The 22,321-nt window shown below is 50.0% G+C and overlaps 1 protein-coding gene across 1 annotated transcript in view; it reads right to left on the bottom strand.

The window, feature by feature from the left end:
- Nucleotides 1-22,321, bottom strand: part of LOC138447678 (adhesion G protein-coupled receptor E3-like) — a 1,605,711-nt gene that overhangs the window by 1,407,848 nt on the left and 175,542 nt on the right. Inside the window, exon 3 of the mRNA XM_069603942.1 lies at nucleotides 20,574-20,723. Within this exon, the coding sequence (XP_069460043.1) occupies nucleotides 20,574-20,703 (130 nt within the window). The 5' untranslated portion in view covers nucleotides 20,704-20,723. The remainder of the gene's footprint in view (nucleotides 1-20,573; nucleotides 20,724-22,321) is intronic.

The raw sequence follows: 22,321 nt of genomic DNA, 5'->3' as shown, positions 1-22,321 counted from the left end.
TCACAATTCCTTTTAGGCTTCTCAGGGTGCCTTTCCCCAAGCCAATAGAAATATTCAGCTTTGGTAAGCCTCTCTTAAATACAATCCTTTCATGAGGTAGAATCAGAGGCTTTCGAAAACGGCAGACTCTTTGCTCTTTCTAAGCGCAACCACTCTGATCCTTTGCCCCTCTGTTTATTTTTACACTTGCTTTTCTTGGACTTTTTAGCTCGAGGTGCTTCCTGCACCACTTTCATCGGTCTCTGTTCCTTTCACTTTGTCGAGTACACTTGCACTGCATCTGTCTATGTTCCTTTCACTTTGTCATGCACACGTGCAATATCTTTGTCTTTCTCCCTGTTTTGCCTCTTGCACACTTCCCATCCTTCTGCCGTGCACACATGCACTTGTTTCCTGCCCTCTGGGTTGCTCACACCCCTTTTTTTACTCTGGATTTCACTTTTACTTCTGCACCGCTAAATTGCCCTTTTCTTTCTTCTGTGCCACTATCACACTTTCTCCGTCTTTACTGTTTCCTTATTCTTTCTTTCTTACTTTCTGTTTCAATAAACTATCCTTCTCGCTTTCTGCTCCGTGCCAGTTTACAAATCTTGCTTTTCTCCCTTTCTCGCTCCCGCCACCTGCATGCTCCTGAGTTTCTCTGTCATGCAAAACTCACTGGGTAGTGTAGCACTGGCGAGCAGTCTCTCCTAGAAACTTTGGGTCAAGGTCTGGGTCTCACCACCTGCCCCTCAGTTACCCTTGGGCTCGGCACATGGCCCAAGGGAACAAGCAATTGCACGGACACCGCCAGCAGGATATGGGCTGCCTTGTGCCGACTCTCTGGAGAGACTGCTCCCTTGCCACGCTGCAGCCCCTCACAAAAGCGGAGCCAGTGATACGGCACGCTGTTCACCGCTGAATCCTTCTGTCTACATCTTCCAGCTTCTTGGCTCCTCTGGTCCATTATACGTCCCCAGCTCTCTTATTCACCTGTGCAGAATCACACTTTTTATAGTTCCTAGTGGAGTCAAGTGAAGTCATGTGGAAATGATTAGTGTAGAGTGCCTCACTCTGCCTGACTCTATTAGTGGGACAACTTGAGTTCTTTCTATGGTAGGTTGCCCTTATTTTCTCTGTTATTCCTATGAATAATCTTTACTGCTCTTAGTTGCCTCCTCCTCGTCTGAATATTTGTTGGAAATGGGGAGGAGAGATGGAGTGAGTTTGAAAATATCCCACAAAGGCTGAGGGAGAGTAGGTTGGGGTATTATTGGGACTGGGGGAGTACCATGCCTCGCCCTCGGGTATACTCCTCCCAGTCCTTTGTGACCCTCCTCTCCAGTGATCCTCCCTCGCTTGTCCACCCACAGGGTCAGGATCCAAAAGTGATGGCCATTGCCTGACCACCCAAATGGGAGATACCAAGGGAGTAGGTGGGAGAATACCATCCGGTTTCTCACATACCTCTTACTGAGATCGCACTTTGAAAATGTGGATGCCCCGTTCAGTAGATGGATCATATCCAATATGCAGGGTGTTTCATGTTGTTTCATTTGAATAGCCTGATTTGGTAACCGTATGGCAACACAGATTATTGTCTTGTGATCACAACCTTTTTTAGGCACCTGAACAATGGGGGACAGCCAAGGAGCGGGCCCTGACGCGGTTCAATGATGTCCTGTGCGATTAGGTGGGTTATCTCTTGCCCCACTTGTTGTTAGATGTTGAATGGAATGCCACGATACAGTTGAGCTGTGGGCCTCACCGTTGTGTCTATGTGCAGATGAATTTGCTGTTTTTTTTAGTTTACCTATGCCACAAAACAGCACAGGAAATGTGCCTTTTTTTGGGATGGTAGAGTTAAGTGTTTTGTGAGCATGATATTGTACAAGATGTGAACGAGACCCATCTGAAGTGCTGTACTAAAACTTAATATAAAGCCTGTGTGAGCCTTTGTGGTCATAACATGAAGGTCCACAGTCGCAGAAGGATGAACTTAGGAACCACACAATAGATGTCAATGGGCCTCATTACGAGTTTGGAGGTAAGGGAAAAACGATGCCGGTAAAGGATTATCGCTCTGGTCCATTACGACCCAACAACCCTCTAATAGCGCCATGGGCATGGGCACGCAACCTCACATGCCGGGAATAGCAGCATGGCGTAAACAGGAGCTGAACACGAGTAGTGCGGACATGCTATTAACGGCCTACAGAAAAGTACCTTACCGGCATGGAGCAACTACCGGCATCGCGGACCACCCGTAAACGGCCATGTGCAGTGTTCCCAACTGCCACAGGTGCACACAATCATCACAGGTGGAGGCAATATAGACTGGGCCAGCACAAAAGGAGCACACCCCACCCCTTCCCACACCCAGTCACACCAAAAAATGATCCCAATGCTACTAGCAATGCTGGTGCTGGAGGACATGATTGCAGTGGAACTCCAGCAACAACAACAACAGGCAGCACAGAGGAGACGCAGGAGGAGAAGTAGGATGAGGCAGGCACAGCCTGCACCACCATTGCAGGCAGTTGTACCACACTGGCAGCTCCCAACCCCCCAAATCAGAGCCAATCCATTCAGCCTAACCCCTGAGCAGATCCACACCCTGTACCGTCTGGACCGGGACACCATCACCTCCATTGTGGACATGATACAAAACGACATTACCAGCCTCATAGACATCCGTACTGCCATCCCCCCTCTACTGAAGGTGGTGTCTGTGCTCCACTTCCTGGCCACAGGCACCTACCAGCACACAGTAGGCCAGATGCATGGCATATCACAACCATTATTCTCACGTACGCTGAACCAAGTGTTCGATGCCCTCCTGAAGCACAGAGGCAACCACATTTTCCTACCACGGACAGCCCAGGGGATCTCCAATACCAAAGTTGGTTTCCATTCACTGGCCGGCATCCCTGGTTGCATTGGCGCCATCGACTGCACCCATGTTGAATTGGTGGTCCCATATGCCATGGAGGCAGTGTACTGCAACCGTAAATTATACCACTCCATCAACGTGCAAATGGTATGTGACTCAAACAAGATCATCACACATTGTTGTGCCCGATTTCTCGGATCAACCCATGATTCAATGGTCATGCGGAACTCCACGATACAACGCTACATGGAGCGACACGCAGGGCACAGATCCTGGCTACTCGGTGAGTTGCATGTCAGGCTCATGGAATCGCAATGTGGGTAGGTGATTGGGGGGTGAGATGCATACTTCACCTGGCTGAGATGGGGGGGAGGGATGCATACTTCACCTGGCTGAGATGGGGGGGGGAGATGCATACTTCACCTGGCTGAGATGGGGGGGGGAGCGATGCATACTTGACCTGGCTGAGATGGGGGGGCGGAGAGATGCATACTTCACCTGGCTGAGATGGGGGGGGGAGATACATACTTCACCTGGCTGAGAGTACCCGAGAGGACGGACCATGCTCATACCCCAAAGCAGGCCAGACTGGACCTCACACCTGACCCCAAAATACAAGACGTAAGCTGCTCTACCATGATAATGATGCAGTGCTACAACCATTCCATAGCCATCAACATGAACACTGCACATAATCAGATACCATCATCAAAAAGGACATTTGTCCATTACTGCGTACAAAGGAGTCACATGAGGGCAGAATACATGAACACACCACTACACCAACACAGAGGTCCACCAAAATAGCATGTGAACATCTGTTGTGCAAAGTGAGATCATCATGAGTCTGCCATCAACGGTGACAGGATGAAAGCATACAATTGACTACACATCACCCAGATCATGGGAACAACGAGCGTGGACTACCACAGTGCATGAGCACTCACAAGGAATAGGACACCCCTGCGCCCACTAGACGATGCGACGCACACCTGTCAGTCAGATTAATTCACACATTGCAGTTACATCATGAGGCTCTATTCATGCATGGATATGTGGGTGCACACAGGGAATAAATGCATGCTATGGTGTTATTGATACTGGTCCCATATGATGTGATCACTTATACATAGCCATTGTTGCACACATGCAGGTGATGCAGGCTATCCCTTTAAGAGGTGGCTCCTTACCCCAGTCCGGAACCCGCAGAACAGGCATGAAGAGGACTACAATCGTGCACATACACGTACCCGTGTGGTGATTGAGCAGACATTTGGCCTTTTGAAGGCATGGTTTCCCCACCTCAGCAGGTCTGGTGGGGCACTCCTGTACGGGCATGAGAAGGTGGGCAAGATAGTCATGGCATGTGTCATGCTATACAATATGTGCATCAGACGGAATGTGCCTCTGCCCCCTGACGCTGATCTGCAACCACCTGACGATGAGGATGAGGAAGGTGGAGATGGGGCTGCACTTCAGGGAGGCAGCGATGCACAGGAGGGACGTGCCGTGCATCAAACTTTGATTAACCAATGTTTCTAGCACACATGGATGCGGAGTGTGACATAGAGGTAGGACTCAGGGCACTGGGTGTGTCAGGGACATGGACACTGTAGACTGTTCACCAGTAAAGCACAAGTACACAATAAGGAATGTCCGCTCATGTGAATTCTGATTTCACAACTGGTGTATTGAAGGAATATGACATATCAAGTGCACAAGCCCTCCAACCCACACACCCTCTCCCCTACTCTCCCCCACCCCCTCAACTTCCCCACACATCCCCTCCCCCCAACTTCCCCTCACACCCTCTCCCCTTCCCCTCCCCCCTCAACTTCCCCACACACCCTCTCCCCCCTCTGCCTCCCCCCTCAACTTCCCCGCACATGGTGTGCACTTGCATGCACCAATAGTCTTCAGGAGTAAGGAATGGCAGGCTGCACCTACACCACTTTTCCACTGGTAGCATCGGGTGGACCCATGTCTGACCTGCACAAATTCCGGCCAGACCTACGCAGGGGACTGGTCGGTCTGGAGCTGGCATTTGAGGAGGTGCCTGATTGTTCAACCACCTGAGTGGGGCACAGGGCCTCCAATGCTGCCACCATTTGGGTGAAGACCTGCCTCACAGCCGCCAATTGACTACTTATGTCTCTGGAAGTGGACTGGATTGCAGATTTGAGGGATGCTGCGCATTCCCTTATTTCCTCCCTTGCCTGGCCATATTCGGTGATGTGCTGGGTCAACAGCCCTGTCAGCTCCTCCTGGCGCTGTTGTATTGCCCTGATGCCCTCCTGCCTGTCCCGGACACTGGCGGATGTTGTTGGTGCATGTGGAATGGTTGGGGCTTCATGCATGCTCCCCATGGGGCTGAAGCTCCCTGGCCAGGACTCCACCGCGGACAGCTCATGGCTGCTGGCATACTGATTGCTGGGTGTGGAGTGTTGGGGTGAGTGTTGGGGTGACTGCTGGGGGCCTGTAGCAGTAGGTGTTCAGGGTGTCGGAGTGTGTTGTTCATCATCGGACACAGCTACTGTGGCAGCTGTCTCCCCAACGGTATTGCTTGCAGTGCATACTGTGGCGTTGGCCCTTTAAGGGTACGCACGCGACGGGGTGACGTTCACTCCGTCGCGTGCGCTGTTAAATAAACAGGGCGTTCCCGGTGACATCACATTCACCGGGGAGCCCACACTGGTAACAACGCTGTCTCTGTGTCTCTGTGTCACGGGGGTGGGGGGCTCACGGACGGCGGCATCCGGAGACCGCCAACAGTGGCGACGAGTGCCGGGATCACTCCCTGGAACAGGCGGAGCAATCAGCTGGGAGCGTAGATGATCCGATGTGAGCGCTCCAGCGATTTCTGACCGCGGAGAAGGGAGAGATACACGCGGCCGGCGGCCATTTTGATGAATAGGCCTCGGAGACTCACGGCTTCATAACGGAGCGCCGGTGAGCCATCCGGACATAATTTTTGGATACTTCAGCGGCGGATAGTCGCTGGAGACAACACGTGTCAATTTCGGAATGATTCATCGACATTTACACTGTTTTTCACCGAGTAGATGGGCAAGACTCTATGGTAAGCCTGCTGAAGGAGCCTTTCCCCCTGCTCAATTTTTGGACACCTCAGTGTCTGCATGCTGGCTGGAGCAATACATCTGCGAGGAGTGCGCCTGGTGAGAGGCAGAAGTCAAACCATCTATAGAGGCTAACTGCTGGTGGTGAGTTGCGGCCCCATCACTTAGATCTTCTGGGGTGCCTGTGCGCTTTCCACCATGAGTCAAGCTGCTGCTGCTGCTGCTGCTGCTGCTGCTGCTGCTGCTGCGCCTCCGCCTGCTCCCCTGTTGAAACCACCTGGGTCCCTACAGCCAATGCCTGAGTTTGATACCTCGGGTTCTCCATCAAGCCTGGGACAGAGGTGGAAGATGTGGATGGATAGGCTGGAGATGTACTTCAGGGCCACTATGGAGACAAGCGACGACAGCAAGCTGGCCACTCTTATGTACTCTGCTGGCCCAGCAGTGCACGAGATATTTCTGTCCCTTCAGCCGGCGGATGGGTCGTTTGCGGTGGCAAAGGATGCACTCCATAATCATTTTCTGCCAATGGCCAATGCAGATTATGAACGTTTTCTCATGGGAACGGCCCGACAGAAGGATGACGAGACTCTGGATGTGTTCTATGGACGGCTGCGGAGACTGGCGGCGCCATGTGCGTGGAATGACCCTGAAGTTATGATTCGCAACCAACTCATTCAGGGGTGTGTCTCTGGGAAACTGAGGCGCCAGATTTTGCGCGAGCCTGGCATCATCCTTCCTCGCATCCTAGAACTGGGAAGGTGCCACGAAGTGTCGGAGTTGCGGGCGACCAGAATGGAAGCTGGTGCCCGCCCAGGCAAGGTGGAGGAAATCTGCGCGGTCGGAAGAGGCCGTGGAGCGAGGCGCCCCATGAACATTCAGAGCCCGCGCCCGCCTGGGACGACTTCCTCGTGCCCAAAGTGTGGGTACGATCTCCCACACCGAGCTGAGTGCCCCGCGACTGGGGTTAAGTGCGGTAGGTGCGGAGGCGCGGACCATTTTGCCAGAATGTGCAGATCTGCAGCTCCCAAGGTAGTGCCAAGAGGACCTGTCCGAGCCGGTTTCTTCCGACCCCAAAGGGCGTCCAACGTCGCTCAGGTGGACCAGGGTGACGTAGAGGCCCCTCAGGAAGGGGAGGAGGAAGAAGAGGATGAGGAAAACGTCTTCTTCGTGTCCAGTGTGAGCATGCTGAAATCCCGCTCTAAGAGACAGCCCAGGTGCAACGTGTTTGTCAATGGAGACTCGGTACCGATGCTAGTGGACACCGGTGCGTCCGTGAATGTGATGGCCAGACAGCACTATAATACCATGCAGGCCCGGCCCACGCTGACCGCACCGAGAGCACGCATATTCGCTTTCGGCGGCGATCAGCCCCTTCCTCTGGATGGCGTGTTCGTGGCTGATGTCCAATATGGTGACTCGCACATCCGGGCCAGATTCTATGTCACACCGGTGAGCGACAACACCCTGCTTTGCTGTGCTGCGGCTGAGGCGCTGGGCATAGTCACATTCGCATACTCAGTGTACTTAGACGACATTCAGGTGCTTTTGGCCAAACACAGCTCCCTGTTTGAAGGCATTGGACAGTTGGTGGGTGAGCCAGTCCGGCTCCACATCGATGAGTCGATCCAACCAGTAGCGCTGAAGCACCGGCGAGTTCCTTTTCATCTCAGGGATCTGGTAGATCGAGAACTGGACAATCTGGTGGAGCTGGACATCATTGAAAAGGTTGAGGGCCCCACCCCGTGGGTGTCGCCCATTGTCATTGCGCGCAAGCCGAAACAGCCGGACGCGGTGAGGATCTGCGTGGACATGCGACTCCCCAACAAGGCCATAAAGAGGGAGCGACATTTGACCCCTACCATCGATGACATCATAGCCGAACTGCAAGGGGCGAGGTTCTTTTCCAAACTGGACCTGAGAGCAGGCTATCATCAGGTGGTCCTGCACCCCGGGTCCCGCTACATCACAACCTTTACCACTCATCGAGGCCTTTACCGATACAAGAGGTTGAGTTTTGGGGTGTCTTCTGCGGCGGAGGTTTTCCAAAACATCATAAGAGGGGCACTAGCGGACCTGGATGGAGTCCTCAATATTAGCGACGACATCTTGGTGTATGCCAGGTCTGAGACGGAGCATCTGGCACGCCTGGCCAAGACCTTTGAGCGCCTGTGTTCGCTGGGACTCACCCTGCACAAGGACAAGTGTGAATTTCTGAAAACAACGATCGAATTCTTTGGGTTCGTGTTTAAGGCGGATGGGGTGTCGCCGGACCCCCGCAAAGTGAGGGACATAAAGGAGGCGCGTCCGCCTGAGAATGTTGCAGAGGTGAGGAGCTTCTTGGGCATGGTCACTTACTGTGGCCGTTTCATCAGGAACCTGGCGTCCCGCTCAGAGCCGTTGAGATCGCTCACAAAGAAGGACACCACCTGGCACTGGGGCCCCCTTGAGCAGGCGGCATTCGACGACATCAGAGGCGCCTTGGCGGCGGACGACACCATGGCGTTCTTCGATCCGAGCCTGCGGACAGAGATCGTGGTGGACGCCAGCCCATATGGACTGGGGGCAGTGCTTACACAAGTGGGGAATGACCAAGAAGTCCGACCCATATAATACGCCAGTAAGGCGCTCTCCGACACCGAGCAAAGGTACTCCCAGATCGAGAGGGAAGCCCTGGCGGTGCTGTGGGGTTGCAGACATTTTCGCCTCTACATTCTGGGGCGCCCCGTGACTGTGGTCACGGACCACAAGCCATTGCTGCCGATCATGGCGGGCTCATCATCCCGTCCACCAGTGAGAATAGAGCGCTGGATGCTCGCCCTGCTCGAGTATGGAGTGTCGTTAACATATCGTCCAGGATCTAACAACGCGGCAGATTACCTATCTCGTCACCCAAGAAGGGACTCGCAGGAGTCTGCATCAGCGGAAGAGGCCGATGAACATGTCCGTCTGGTAGTGGAGACGGCCACCCCAAACTCCATGCAGGTGGAAGAACTCGAGGTTGCGTCCAAAGGCGACGAATGTTTCGCCATTCTGAAGGAAGCCATGCAGAGGGGTACCTGGAAGACGGTACTGGAGGCCGTGGAACGCAGGACATGTGAAGCCAGAGTGGCCCTTGAGCAGTTATGGAGAGTGAGAGAAGAACTGACATTCTCAGAGTCGGGGCTGCTACTGAGGGGTGAGAGGATCATGGTGCCCCAGGCCAAAGTGTCACAGGTCATCGCGTTGGCGCACCAGGGTCACCAAGGGGCGCCCAAAACCAAAGCTCGCCTCCGCCAGAAGGTGTGGTTCCCGGAACTCGAGCGGAAGGTGGAAACATTTGTGGCGTCGTGCGTGTGGTGCCAGGCTGCGGCACCGGCCCAGCGGGAACCATCTATTGAAGCGATGCCCAGAGGCACCCGGCCATGGGAAGTGGTGCACGCAGACTCCGGGTCCACGTCGAGAGGCACTCACTTCCTAGTTGTGGTGGACGAGTGGTCTCGATACCCGGAGGTCGAGTTCATAGAGTCTGTCGCATTTGAGAACGTGGTGGTGGCGCTGGAGAAGATTTTCACCACCCATGGCCTGCCCTCTGTGCTATGCTCCGACAACGGGGCACCGTTCCAAGGCGAGAGTTTTGCCGAGCTCATGAAGGAGTATGGCATTCAACACCGGCGGGTAACCCCACTGTGGCCCCGGGCCAACGGGGAGGCAGAGCGCATGATGCGCACCCTCAACAAAGTGTTTCGGATTGCCCATGGAAAGGGCGAGTGTTTGCAGAGGGCCCTGTACGTCTTCCTGCGGGGCTATCGGACCACACCTCACTCATCAACGGGTGTGGCCCCGGCGGAGGCTCTCTTTCAGAGATGTCCGAGAGACGTGATACCGGAGGTTGGGGACAGGGACCCTGCCGTCATTGACAATGAACAGGTCGAGGAGGACAGACGAGTCAGGACGCAGATGGAAAACATCCGGAGGGGCCTAAGGCCCCCACACATCGCGCTGGGAGACGAGGTGTTGGTGAGGAATCGTCACCCACATGGAAAGTTGTCCCTCACGTATGAACCCGCTCCTTTAGATGTTGTGGCGGTCAAGGGTTCTATGGTAACAGCTTCTGATGGGACGTCGTCTGTAACAAGGAATGCTTCATTCTTCAGGAGAATCGGCGACCAGAGAGTGGACAGCCCCGACAACCGAGAGGGTGAGGGTGCCTTGGATGAAGGTGGGGGTGACAGCCCGGCCGCGGACTCTCTGGCTCGAGGCAGACCCGGCCAAGAGACACCGGCCAGGGACGGTGGCAGGAGGTACCCCCTGAGAACAGGGCGTGGGAAACCTGCCCGTCTTACAGACTATGTGACGGACTGAGCTCAGGAGGCTGACCGGGGGCTAATGGTCAGGCCGTGACAGGTACCCGCGGGGGATCCAGGGTGGCTGTGAATAAATGGGGGTTTTGGAATTGACCGAGTTGTGTGCTTTATAAATGTGTGATAGTTAGTCCCTCCTGTTTCCAATTTGTTGTTATGGAAAAGGAGGAGTGTGGCGTTGGCCCTTTAAGGGTACGCACGCGACGGGGTGACGTTCACTCCGTCGCGTGCGCTGTTAAATAAACAGGGCGTTCCCGGTGACATCACATTCACCGGGGAGCCCACACTGGTAACAACGCTGTCTCCGTGTCTCTGTGTCACGGGGGGTGGGGGGCTCACGGACGGCGGCATCCGGAGACCGCCAACACATACCGTACCTTCAGCCACTGGCTCCTGTGTGGATGTGGCTGGTGGGGGTGCTGTGGTGGTGTCGGTAATGCAAATTTGTGCTGTCGGTTCCTGCGTTGTGTTGGGCTGTGCAGTAGTCCAGGTTGCCCTCTTCCCCTGGATGTTGAGGGACGGTTTGCTGGATCCATGCCCCTGGACCTCTTGGCTGGTGTCGCAGCATCGTTTCTGGGGTCCTGATCTTCACTCTCAGATTGTGTGCCTGTGGGGGACCAAGAGAGGGAGTCCATTAGTGATGGGTCTACATGCATCAGGCATGCATTGGGGTAGCTGCATTTCTATGGAATGGCAGGTAACTGGCGTTGGGGTAGTGACATACGGGTTGCTAGCCTCTTGGGTGGGTCATGCAGGGATGCGTCTGGGATGTAACATATGTGGGCTGCATCATGCATGTGGACAAGATGGTGCTGTGCACTGCCTGTAGGCAGTGTTGCAAAAATGTGTCTGGTGGACCCTGCTTTGCATCATTGCACTGTCAGTTCAGGGGGACATCACTGTGTTATTCTTTACAGTGGTTCAATTGGGACACCTACCTGCATCAGCTGATGATGGGGCTCCACGCTCCATGTCCCCCACTCCCTCGATTGCCTCCATCCCGATGGTGCTCACACAGGTTTCCTCCCAGCGATGCATCTTTGTGGGGGAGGCCACACCACCACCTGTTGCCATCCCCTGGCTACGATTAGCAGAGATGATGTTGCGGATGCGTAAGCGCAGGTCGTCCCAGCGCTTCCGGACATCTTTCACTGTGCGTGGGGTGGTGCCAACGGCACTCACTTTCCATGCCACTTCCGCCCATATCTCTTTTTTCCGCTGCACTGCAGGTCGCCGCATGTCATTGGAGAAGACAACATCCCCATTTTCTGCCAGGGTATCTGCCAGCATGTTGAGCTCCTCTTCTGAGAAGTGCTCCTTGCGCAAGCGTGCAGCACCTTTTTTTAGCATTGGGCATTGTAATATGCTGCAAGTATATGTTGGAACAGGTGTGGTGGTGATATGGGTCGTGGTAACAGAGGATGGCAATGGATTGTGTTTTTAAAGATGGCCGCCGTGCTCTTTCCCGTTCCTGTGCGATGACGCTACTTCCGGTTCCGCTTATTAGCTGATAGCGGTCACCGCTAATGCCTGCGGCATGGATGGCGGTGGGTCTATCTGTGCTTCGCACAATGCTGGTAAGGGCGATTTTTCGCCCTTTAATGGCAGGGCGGTAAGGTCATTACCGGCATGGCACAAAGCGCGTGCCCGCGTACTCATAATCGCCCTCTAATAGCGGCCTTGGAGCAACACGGGCACAGTATTTGCTTCATGCCAGTAAGGGCAGTTACTTACCTCCAAACTCGTAATGAAGCCCAATGTCTGAAATGCGAAGACAAGGCGGGTTGGACATGTGATGCTCCCTCTCTCCTATAACATTTACCATTGCTCCGGTGGCTGTGAGAAATTCCATGGATTCATTGTTTATCAAATAAGGATACTGCAGCCTCCGGTAGTTGTCCCACAGGAAGGAAAGAATTTCTCTTTCGCTTATCCTTTTTTATACATACGGCATCTAGATATACGTTGAAATCGAGCATCCAGCACGTCCACTGGGCCCTAGATTGCTGGTATCTACGATATCAAAAGGAAGTGGACCTTGTGTAGAGAAGGAGTCACTTATTTGCACTTCGAGTCTGAATAGGGGCCGCCACACTAAAAATGCTACGCTTCAAATGTTGAAGGCAGAATTTGAGAACTCACAATAATGTCATTGTCCTTATTTAAAAAGTCTTCTTTCCTTCTTGTATTTTGACAGGGCTGCTAATAATTCTGTGTGGCAACACGTGCCTGGTGCACAGGAAGCAATACACCGAAGAGTGTGTGAAAAGACAACGTCCAGCGATTAAAAAAAACAAAATTCGGGATGAAGATACTGCACTGCGGAAAGAGCAGCACATCTGCCCTGCATCCCCTTGTTCTGTCTGCACTCCTCCACCAGGGGTCGGATTGACAAGGACACACCGTACAAAAGTGTGCGACCTGTAGGGAAACACCTTGCCGAACTTAGACGCAGGCTGCAGTGGAGAGAATGGGCTGGAACGGCGCAATGTCTTGCCAGAGTGCCATTCCGTCGCCCAGACCCAGGGGCCAGCACATGGCTGTCCCGGGTCCTGCGCCTACACAAGCAGACCGCGTTCAGAAGGCTGCAGCTGCCTAGTTTTCTGGAAGCAGTCTGCTCATTACATTGCTGGCACAAGTAACTCAGTGTTGGGTGAGCTTTCGGAAGAGTCGCCACTGCAGGCAGAAACTGCAAAAGCTTCATCCCGAGCTGTGTGGTGGGAGAAGGCTGGAAGGTGCCCTATTGAAATGAAATGCGCTCCAAAGAACGCATCTAATAACAATAGGGTGCCTGCTGTGCCTATTGAAAAATGTAGCGTTCCCCAAGCCCTGTACTAGGGGCGCGTGGGTGGAGTGGAGGAGCAGCAAATTGTTCTTTTTCTGTCTGTGGTCCTGCGGCTTCTAAGGCCGGTCGAGATTGGGTTTTATGAAGAGATACTGTGTTGCGCAACCTGGACGGGAAACACGCCCATTAGCCCTGCCCCCTCCTTCCCATAGCCCCGCCCCTCCAAAGAGATGACCGTTCTCCCAATAAATGTTTTCCATTTCCATCACTGGTGCTGGGAATTCAACGGCTCTGTAGCGAAGAGATGCAGCAGCAGGCAAACACATGGTCCGTGAAATGGAATGTCAGGGATCCGACTCGCACCGTCGTCTTGGAGGCCCTGCAGGGCGTATATAGGAAGACGGATTGTTGGGTGGTGAAGCTGCTGCCGGCCACACGCTCTGAGTTCATAGCAAAGCACACCAAAGTAGCCTATTGAGGTTGGCAAGCCAGCACGGTCTCACGTAACACCTCTTTTCCATTGTTGTTTACAGAGTAGGGAGGAAAATACACCAATTGAACAAGGACTGTAGGTCACTTTAAGAACCGCACAGAGCCAAGGGATGTACATCTTAGTTCTTTACTTCTTCTCTGTAAGTGCCCCTCCTTATGCACTTCATCCTTGTCACTTCCAGCATATTGGTTTGTTTGAGAGTCTGTGTGGATTGGAGGGAGACCCTGTTCCTGATGAACTTCAAGTGCCTGTTGAGGTGACAGTATTTCCCTTTGTGGTTCAGGGCTATTAGGCTAAGGTCATCCCTGTGTCTTGTTGGATCTGCAATTGCTTTTTGGAGTACTGCTGCATCCAGATCACTTCTATCGGTCCTACCACTACATCCTAGAAATGATGGCTGTTGCTCGTGAGCCTGGTGCAGCATTAGCATCTATGGTCATCCTTGTTTCTTGCTGCGCCTGCAATTAATTGCTTGTTGGTGGCACCTTCTCAGTGTGCAGTTTCATCAAGTTCTGTATTCACGGACGCACAAGTACATCCTAGATATGGTGGCTGGTACTCACTGAACCCGAAACTCCAGCATCTGGCCCGGCCTTGTTGATTGTGCTGTATCTGACTAACAGTTACGTACAACACATCGAGGTCCCTTGCAGGTACTTGACTCACCAGTTTCATTGCCTGATTACTAGAGCATATTCCCTTGAGGATGGAACTAAAGTTAGCACGTAACTGCTATTAGATCCACATTTTTGGGTCCCAGGTAATTGTTTACAGAGGGTGGTTGGGTATTCCCTTTCTAGTTTATGGTTTGAATTTGAGAAATTACACTGCATCAAAGTCACTTGCAAGAGCTGGGTGTGCTAGAGCGCTCAAGCGCTTATCTGATAGGACAGCATGGTGAATAACAGCAAGATACAAAGAGCAAGCCCAATAAAGCATCAGAATACAGGTGTTACCCCAAGTGAAAGGAGTTACGTGATCAATCCTCGGACGGATCAGATTAAGCATCAGATGATCCCAGAATAATCTAGTCTGCTGGATGATGACAACCAGATCTAGCCCAAATCAAATAATATTTCAATATAGGTCCTAAAAGGCCCTTGGTATGGAATTCTGCTCAATACATTCCCAGGTAAGTAGGATTCGCAAACATATGTGCTAGTAGGCCCTTTTCATCTTATTCTTTTTTTTTTTTTTTTTTGCTCACGGCTCGCAGGTGAGGTAATTGTTGGGTCTCTAACCCGTTTACTTTTCATTTTTGTGTGATTTTAGCCCATCTGTCCCGTATTGCGTACTAGCGTGCGCTTGACCCCTCTGCCTCCCTTTCCTTCATTCCATTTCCTGGTTGCCGCATCCTGGCCGACCCCCTACCCTGTGATTGGGCCAGCTGCCTGTGATTTCATACTGCGAGGACCCTAGAATGCACAGCCTGCATCTGAGCCTCATTTTTGCCCACGTCTCGCAGGTAAGGTAATTGATGGGTCTCTGACCTGTTTACTTGACTTTTTGTGTGATTTTGGCGCATTTGTCCCTCCTCGCGCACTAGCATGCTCTTGGTCCCCTCTGCCTCTCTTTCCTTCATTCCATTTCCTGGTTGCTGCCTCCCGCCCACCCCCCTACCCTGTGATTGGGCCAGCTACCTGCCCGTGTTTTAATTCTTCGAGGAACCTATCCCGCACGGCCTGCATCCGAGCATCACCTTTGCTTACGGGTCGCATGTGAGGTAATTGCTGGGTCTCTGACCCATTTACTTTGAATTTTTGTGCGATTTTGGCCCATCTGTCACGCATCACACATTAGCGTGCACTTGACCCCTTGACCTCCCTTTCCTCCATTCTATTACCGGTTCCCGCCTCCCACCCGCCACCTACCCTGTGATTGGACTAGCTGTCTGTGTATTCACACTGCGAGGACCATAGACCTTGCAGCCTGCATCTGAGCCCCACTTTTGCTCACGGCTCGCAGGTGCGGTAATTGGTGGGTCTCTGACCTGTTTACTTTTGAATTTTGTGTAATTTTGGGCCATTTGTCCTGCATCACGCAATAGCGTGCGCTTAACCTCTAAGCCTCCCTTTCCTTTGTTTCATTTCCTGGTTGCCGCCTCCTCCCCTATACCAAAGCGAGCTTTGATTGGCGAGCACGTCCCTCATAGACCTAGCCCCCAGCGCAGTTCTCTGCCCGCAGCAGCCCCTCAGCTAAGGGCTCCAAGGCAAAGGGCAGCCCTTGAGAGGCAGCACCAGGAGGTGTCTGCAGGTATCAGCTGGGGAAACAGGCAGCCCCCCACTAACAACAAAACAGTCAAAACTGCCACCTATCCCTTCAGTCCTCAGTCACATTTATAATCCATAATCAACTCGCTGTGCCCCCACTGCCTGGCCTCCACTCAACGCTGAGCCCACGGAACTGGAGAGCAGTGTCTGGCACCTATTACCCGGGTCGCAGTAGCTAACTCCGCCTATTCCCCCAAGCAGCAGCCAACGTTCTTCCTTCATCCCACCTCTACTCATATGGGTGGTTGCCAAGGCATAATTCCACCCGCGACAAGTAGAAGCAGCTCCCGAAAGTGCCCACAAGTGCCGAGCGAGGGCCAGACATCCGTCAACCAGCAACAACGCACAAGGCAGGCACAAATACTGGTACTAATAGCTACATTAACATTCACCTCATCCTAAACACCAACACTTGCATCAATTGCATCAACCACCAACCACACACATCCATGGCACTCTCTAGGAAATCCATTGTAAATACAAACTGATTTAAAAGCTTATTGTATTGTGAAACCTAGACCTTTCTCTCACTATACAGGAATATCAAATCTAGATATGTTTTCTCAGGTGTGCCATTCTTTGAAACCTAGACCTATTTCCACTATATAGTAATCTCAATTCTAGGTGTGTTCTCCCATATCTGCATTTTGTGAAACCTAGCCTTTTCTCCCACTATACAAGACTCTCAAATCTAGATGTGTTTTCTCAGGTATTCTCAGACATGCCATTTTTGTAAAACCTAGCCCTTTCTCCCACTATACAGGAATCTCAGATCTAGGTGTGTTCTTCTCAGGTACTCTCGGGCATGCCATTTTGTGAAACCTAGCCTTTCTCCCACTATACAGGAATCTCAAATCTAGGCGTGTTGATATCACATCTATCATCTTGTGAAACCTAGTCCTTCTCTTACTATCCATGAACATCCAGCTACCCGGTGAAAGCAATTAACTATAGCTAGGTCACTGCCTCCCCAAAACCGCCCTGCTTAAATCCTCCACCCACGGAAAGAGGAACACCAGAACCTGAACCCATTACTTGGGCAGCCAGCCCTGAAACCCTGAACTAACTACCAGCACACTAGAACAACCCCAAGCCCAAAACCCCCCCAACATCCCTAACTCATTCTTACGCAGACCCCCAGCCAATATAAAACAGCAATATCACCACCACCTCAGATCATAACCAACGTACAAAAACACAAGCCCACAGAGTGTACTCTGCTATCACAGCGCAAGAGGATAAAACCTAACACCATCCAAACAACACATAGTCCTACAGGCGGGCTACAGCCCCTGTAACAAACACCCAAACTCTGAACCATCCTCCAATCAAGGACCACAAGATGCTCCACCATAGAGCTGGAAGCCGCCAAAGAGAAACTAAACAAGGAACAAACCGAACAGACACACACCCTCTTCCAGTAGAAACCTCCACCAATACAGAACACACCCCTATAAACATTAAAGTGAACAGAACAAACATTGCAAGAACAGAAAAATCCCTAAATCTAACACTGTACCTCGCAACTGCCTCCGCACCTCAACACCTTAACACCATTCACATGTCCAGGCACACCGAGAACTTACTGGAAACCCGCAGAAAAGAGGAGATCCGAGAAGAGAAATGAATTAAACCAATGCCATCACTCCTTATATCCCAAAAACACAAGGGCACCATCAGCAACCATTGCAAAACATAGGAGATGAAGAACCAGAAGAATTCATCAACCCAACAATCAATCTAACAGATCGGTTCAACAAGGAAATGCACCCCATGGAACAGCAACCAATTTGTGACAACAACACAGAAGCACTACAACAGAACAACCGCAAGACAAAACAAGGATTAAAAAGCAAACCTAACCACATCTAAAAGATTCATTGCAACCTAATCAACGATAGATCAATGTCCAAACATGCCACAGAGATTTACAACATCCTGCGCGACTGGGTATCGACATCTAATTCATTATCAAAACATGGCTAGATGACAACTACAAAATCACACTGCATAACTGCCTCCCTAACAACTTCAAGTGCTCACAAGCTAACAGAAAAAACAAAATAGGACGAGGACTCGCAGTAGCATATAAGGAACACCTCAAAATCAAAACGGATGAACCACTAAACATCAAAACTGCGAATCCCTAACCTCAAATTTGTTCTGGTATACAGACCGCTGACATACGATGCAACCTTTGTGGATGCCTTCATTGAAGCCATTACCAACCTAGCCATCAAGCAGGAAAACATGATAATCCTGAGAGACTTTAAAATCTGGTTTGATGAAGAAACCGCAAACTCACAAAAATCACTAGCCAAAAAACTGAAGACAATGAAACTACTTCAGCTAGTTAAAGGAGCAACTCACTCGGCAGGACATCCACTAGATGCAATCTTCTCCAACAAAAACCTCATCACCACGACACCGCCAATACAGATACTCTAGAGATCACCTCATCATCCCTTTCATGATCACACTGCCCACGACAACAGCCAAACAACCTGACAAACTGCTGACTATCATGAAAAGAAACTGGAGGACCATCAAAGCTAGCAACTTAGTAGAACAACGTGAAATCAATAAACCACAGACAACAACACTGGACGATGCTGACCTCGACAGAAAAACAGAACGGAATGGATCGTCAGAACAATCAATGAGATTTCCAAGGAAAAACCTTTCACCCCTTCGCGCAAAAGAGTGACAGCAAAATGGTTTACCTCGCTATACAGCTCCATGAAAAAGAAAAATAGAAAGCTAGAACTAGGATGGAAGGAAAAAAAAACAATCAGGTGAAGAAATGACAATGCCAACGCCAAATCCATTCATACAAAAAGGAATTCCATAAGGCCAAAAAGTAATACTACCATAACTGAATCACCAAAGCCGCCAACCCTCAAAAAATAATGTTTAACATCATATACGAAATGAGAAACACACCAATTCCCTCACTTAAACTATGCAATAACCTTGTTCACTTCAAAAACAAAATCAACACCATCCACTAAATCATACAGAGGAGACAAATCAACGACAACACGCAACCAATCCTGCCAGCCGAGGGTCATCAGAACAAACTCTGAAGTTTCCCCCAAATTATCAGCGGATACATTCATCAAGCTGGTAAGAAATAGCAACAAAGCAGGCTCCCCCATGGAACCCTGCCACCCAAACATTCACAAATCAATCCTCACACAAGGAACACCCATGGAATACTACAGATACCTTTTCAACCAATCACTTTCAACAGGGAAAGTACTGCGATCATTCGAATCGACATACATCAAGCTGCTCCTCAAGGACACAGCAGGCAACGTGGAAAACCTCTCGAACTACAGAACTATCTCAAACATCCCCTACCCAGCAAAACTACTCAAAACCTACGTCTATAGAATAACACAAGAATACATAGAAGAACACCTACTTCTGGACCAGGCACAAGTAGGCTTCAGACCTAAAAGAAGAACGGAAATGGCACTGCTCTGAAACTGGGATGACCTAAAGACCAATGCAAACTCAGACACAAACGCAGCTCTTATACTACTGGATCTCTCTGCATCTTTTGACACAGTCATCCATGACATCATTATCATCAGGAGAATGGAAGAATTAGGAATTACCGAACTAGCCTTATTCTGGATTAAATCCTTCCTAACAAATAGAACAGAAACCGTATGGATGAAACCTTTCATATCCACTCCAAGGCAATCCACCAGTGGAGTACCACAAGGATCCTCCTTATCCCCACTGCTTTTTAACATATACCTTACTCTGCTAATCAAGCTCCTTAAAAGACACAGCCTTACATGCTACAACTACGCTGACGACCCACAGATCATCTACAAGATATAAGACACACATGAAGAAAACACAACGCTGGATGGCTGCCTACAAGAACTCTATGGCTGGATGACCACAAACAGCCTCAAACCTAACCCAGGCAAAACAGAAATAAGGGTGATATCCAAAAACGGGGAAAACAACAACTACATCCTATGGCCGACAGAACTAGGAACAGCACCAACATCATCAACGATAGTAAAGAACCTTGATGCACAACAAACTGACACTTAATCCTCAAGTCAAGGCTATAATCAAGAAATGTTTCTTCCTTGTACACACAGGAAAAAGGATCCTACCAACCCTGGACCAGAAGGAAACAACTAGGAAACATAGACCCAGCTGGAAAGAGAAAGTCCAGGGAGGGACCCATAATCCCTAACTTAATCATCTCTAATCAGAGGGTTGGGGGAGGAGGCCCAGACCACACTTTTCCATACACTGTTAGTTTATAGAGGAGAACCACGGTAAGTAAAGAACCCCCACTAGGCAGCCGGGATGGACCATAATAAGGGTGAGAGCAACACGCCTCCATCAATTATCATCCCTTGTCCATATACCATTAGAATTCTACAGAGGTAAAAGTACCACTTTGCAACAGGCCTGCCAACTAGGCTGCCAAACAAGATCAAAACACACAGGATGGCCATAGATGTTGAGCGCAGAAACCCAAAGCAATAAGGTAAGGAAAAACCTGCTAAACCAACTTAAAAACGACTCCAGTCCCATGCCTGCTGAAATATGCATATGCTCTTAAGTGCAGTTTAATAGCAGTTTTCTTTTAGCCTAATCTCTACTTCCGATTCCTCAATTCTTTCAGATTTCTGACATTTTTCAAATTTGTCTTTCTCACTCTGAACACCATGAACAAATGTAGGCTGTCTCCTTACCTTCACAACGGCCATTTGTTGGTTTGAAGGGGATGTCCACGATTCTGGTTGTGAACCCGGGTTTGCAGGTACAGGTGGAGGTCCCGAAGGACTCATTACACACAGAATTTGTAGGACAGTCTGGGCCCATCTGGCATTTTTCTTCATTGGCTGGAAATGGATAGCATTATCAAATTGGTGTCATTTTTCTTAAGATAAACATATAAAAGCCTGTTTACTTGATTAAAGAAACAGACCACGGCAAACATGACGACGGCGGAAAGACATTTACCACAATTGGCAAATCTATAGGAAAAAATCCCAAGGGGACCACAGCTGTCCAAAACATTCCAAAGTGTTGCACCCCAACCACGAATGGCCAGTCATTCTCATTGTACTATGTACTACAGGGGTCTCAAACCTTTGGCTCTCCGAATGTTTTGAACTACAGCTCCCATGAGTTTTAGTCAGCAAAGTCAGTGGTTCAGCATAATGTGAGTTGTAGTCAACTCATCACAGGTTGCCTGTCAGCAGAAATGGTTCGGAAGATCTACCAATAGGTATAATGTATCTATGGGAGGTACCAAATTAACAATTTGAAAGTTACTTTTGTTCCAATGGAAGCACTTCATTACGGTACTATTTTTTCTTTAATGGGGTGAAGCATTTCTATCTGGTTTGGTGATGGTACTGGTGATATACAATAGGTATAAACATTTGTGGTGTGAATTCATATCAATATGGGAGCATTTGGCTGACAACCTCCAGTGGTGTGAATAACTTTATTTGGTTATAAAATGTGTGTTTTTTACCCCACATGCTGTTCCCATGAAGGGGTCTGTCATGTTGTGCATGGTAGAACAGCCCATCACTGTCATTGGGCTGGGGGAGAGGCCACGTTTGGGCCAAGGGGAAAGGAAGTGACGCAGGGCTAGTGAAGAGTTCCGGGATGTGAGGGCGTTTTACTAATTACTGTGATTAAAGTAGTGTTAACACGTATTGCTGGTGTCCTGCTTCCATTATTGGCAATGGGGCGGCCTTCCATTGCCGCACAAAGGTTACAACCTCACAGAGAGAATTGAAAGTGATTATCAATGTGTCACACATTGATCAGCATTATGTGGGAGGTAAGGATAAACAGGTCCCCAGAAGGAAAATTGCAATGTTGACATCTGATGTGCACTATTATATGGGTCAGCGCTACTATGGAGGCAACAAGGGGTTCCTCCAAGGAAGGCATATCAACTGTAAGACAGACACAAGTGACCACAGTTCAAGGGTGTTTATTGAACTTGCACAACGGTGTGATAAACACCTATCTAAACCCAAATTTACAGATGCGAGCAAGCTACGACCATCAAGTAATAATAATGCAGTCCTAGTGGAGTTTTGTCATATTAAAAGTGCCTATTAAAAAAAAAACTATTGCCAATCCTTACCACTAATTTACAAATAATGTGGGGTAGTGTTCATGAAAAAGGAAGGCTCAGATTCCTTTCTTTCGTTCAATTCTCCCTCGACCGGGCTCGGACCATTGTGATGTACATTAAACTGTCAATGCATGATTTGGATTTCAGCAGAGGCACATTTGTTGTGGACTATTCATGAGGAATATAATCATTTTAAAAGTGAATAAGCATACATGTGGCTATTAATCTTTGCTTCTGTAATTCCTTTTGCTCTCCCTCCTTTCTCATGTTCTTATTATACATGTATTTTTTGTATAATTATGGTTGTTTTCCTTTTTTTAAAAGAATTTCTATTTGCTT

The sequence above is a fragment of the Ambystoma mexicanum genome, chromosome 3q (genome assembly GCF_040938575.1).
Source record: "Ambystoma mexicanum isolate Mex_15411 chromosome 3q, UKY_AmexF1_1, whole genome shotgun sequence".
Classification (NCBI taxonomy): Eukaryota; Metazoa; Chordata; class Amphibia; order Caudata; family Ambystomatidae; genus Ambystoma; species Ambystoma mexicanum.
The sequence above is the reverse complement of the archived record's forward strand: the minus strand, read 5'-3'. Positions and strand labels throughout refer to the sequence as shown.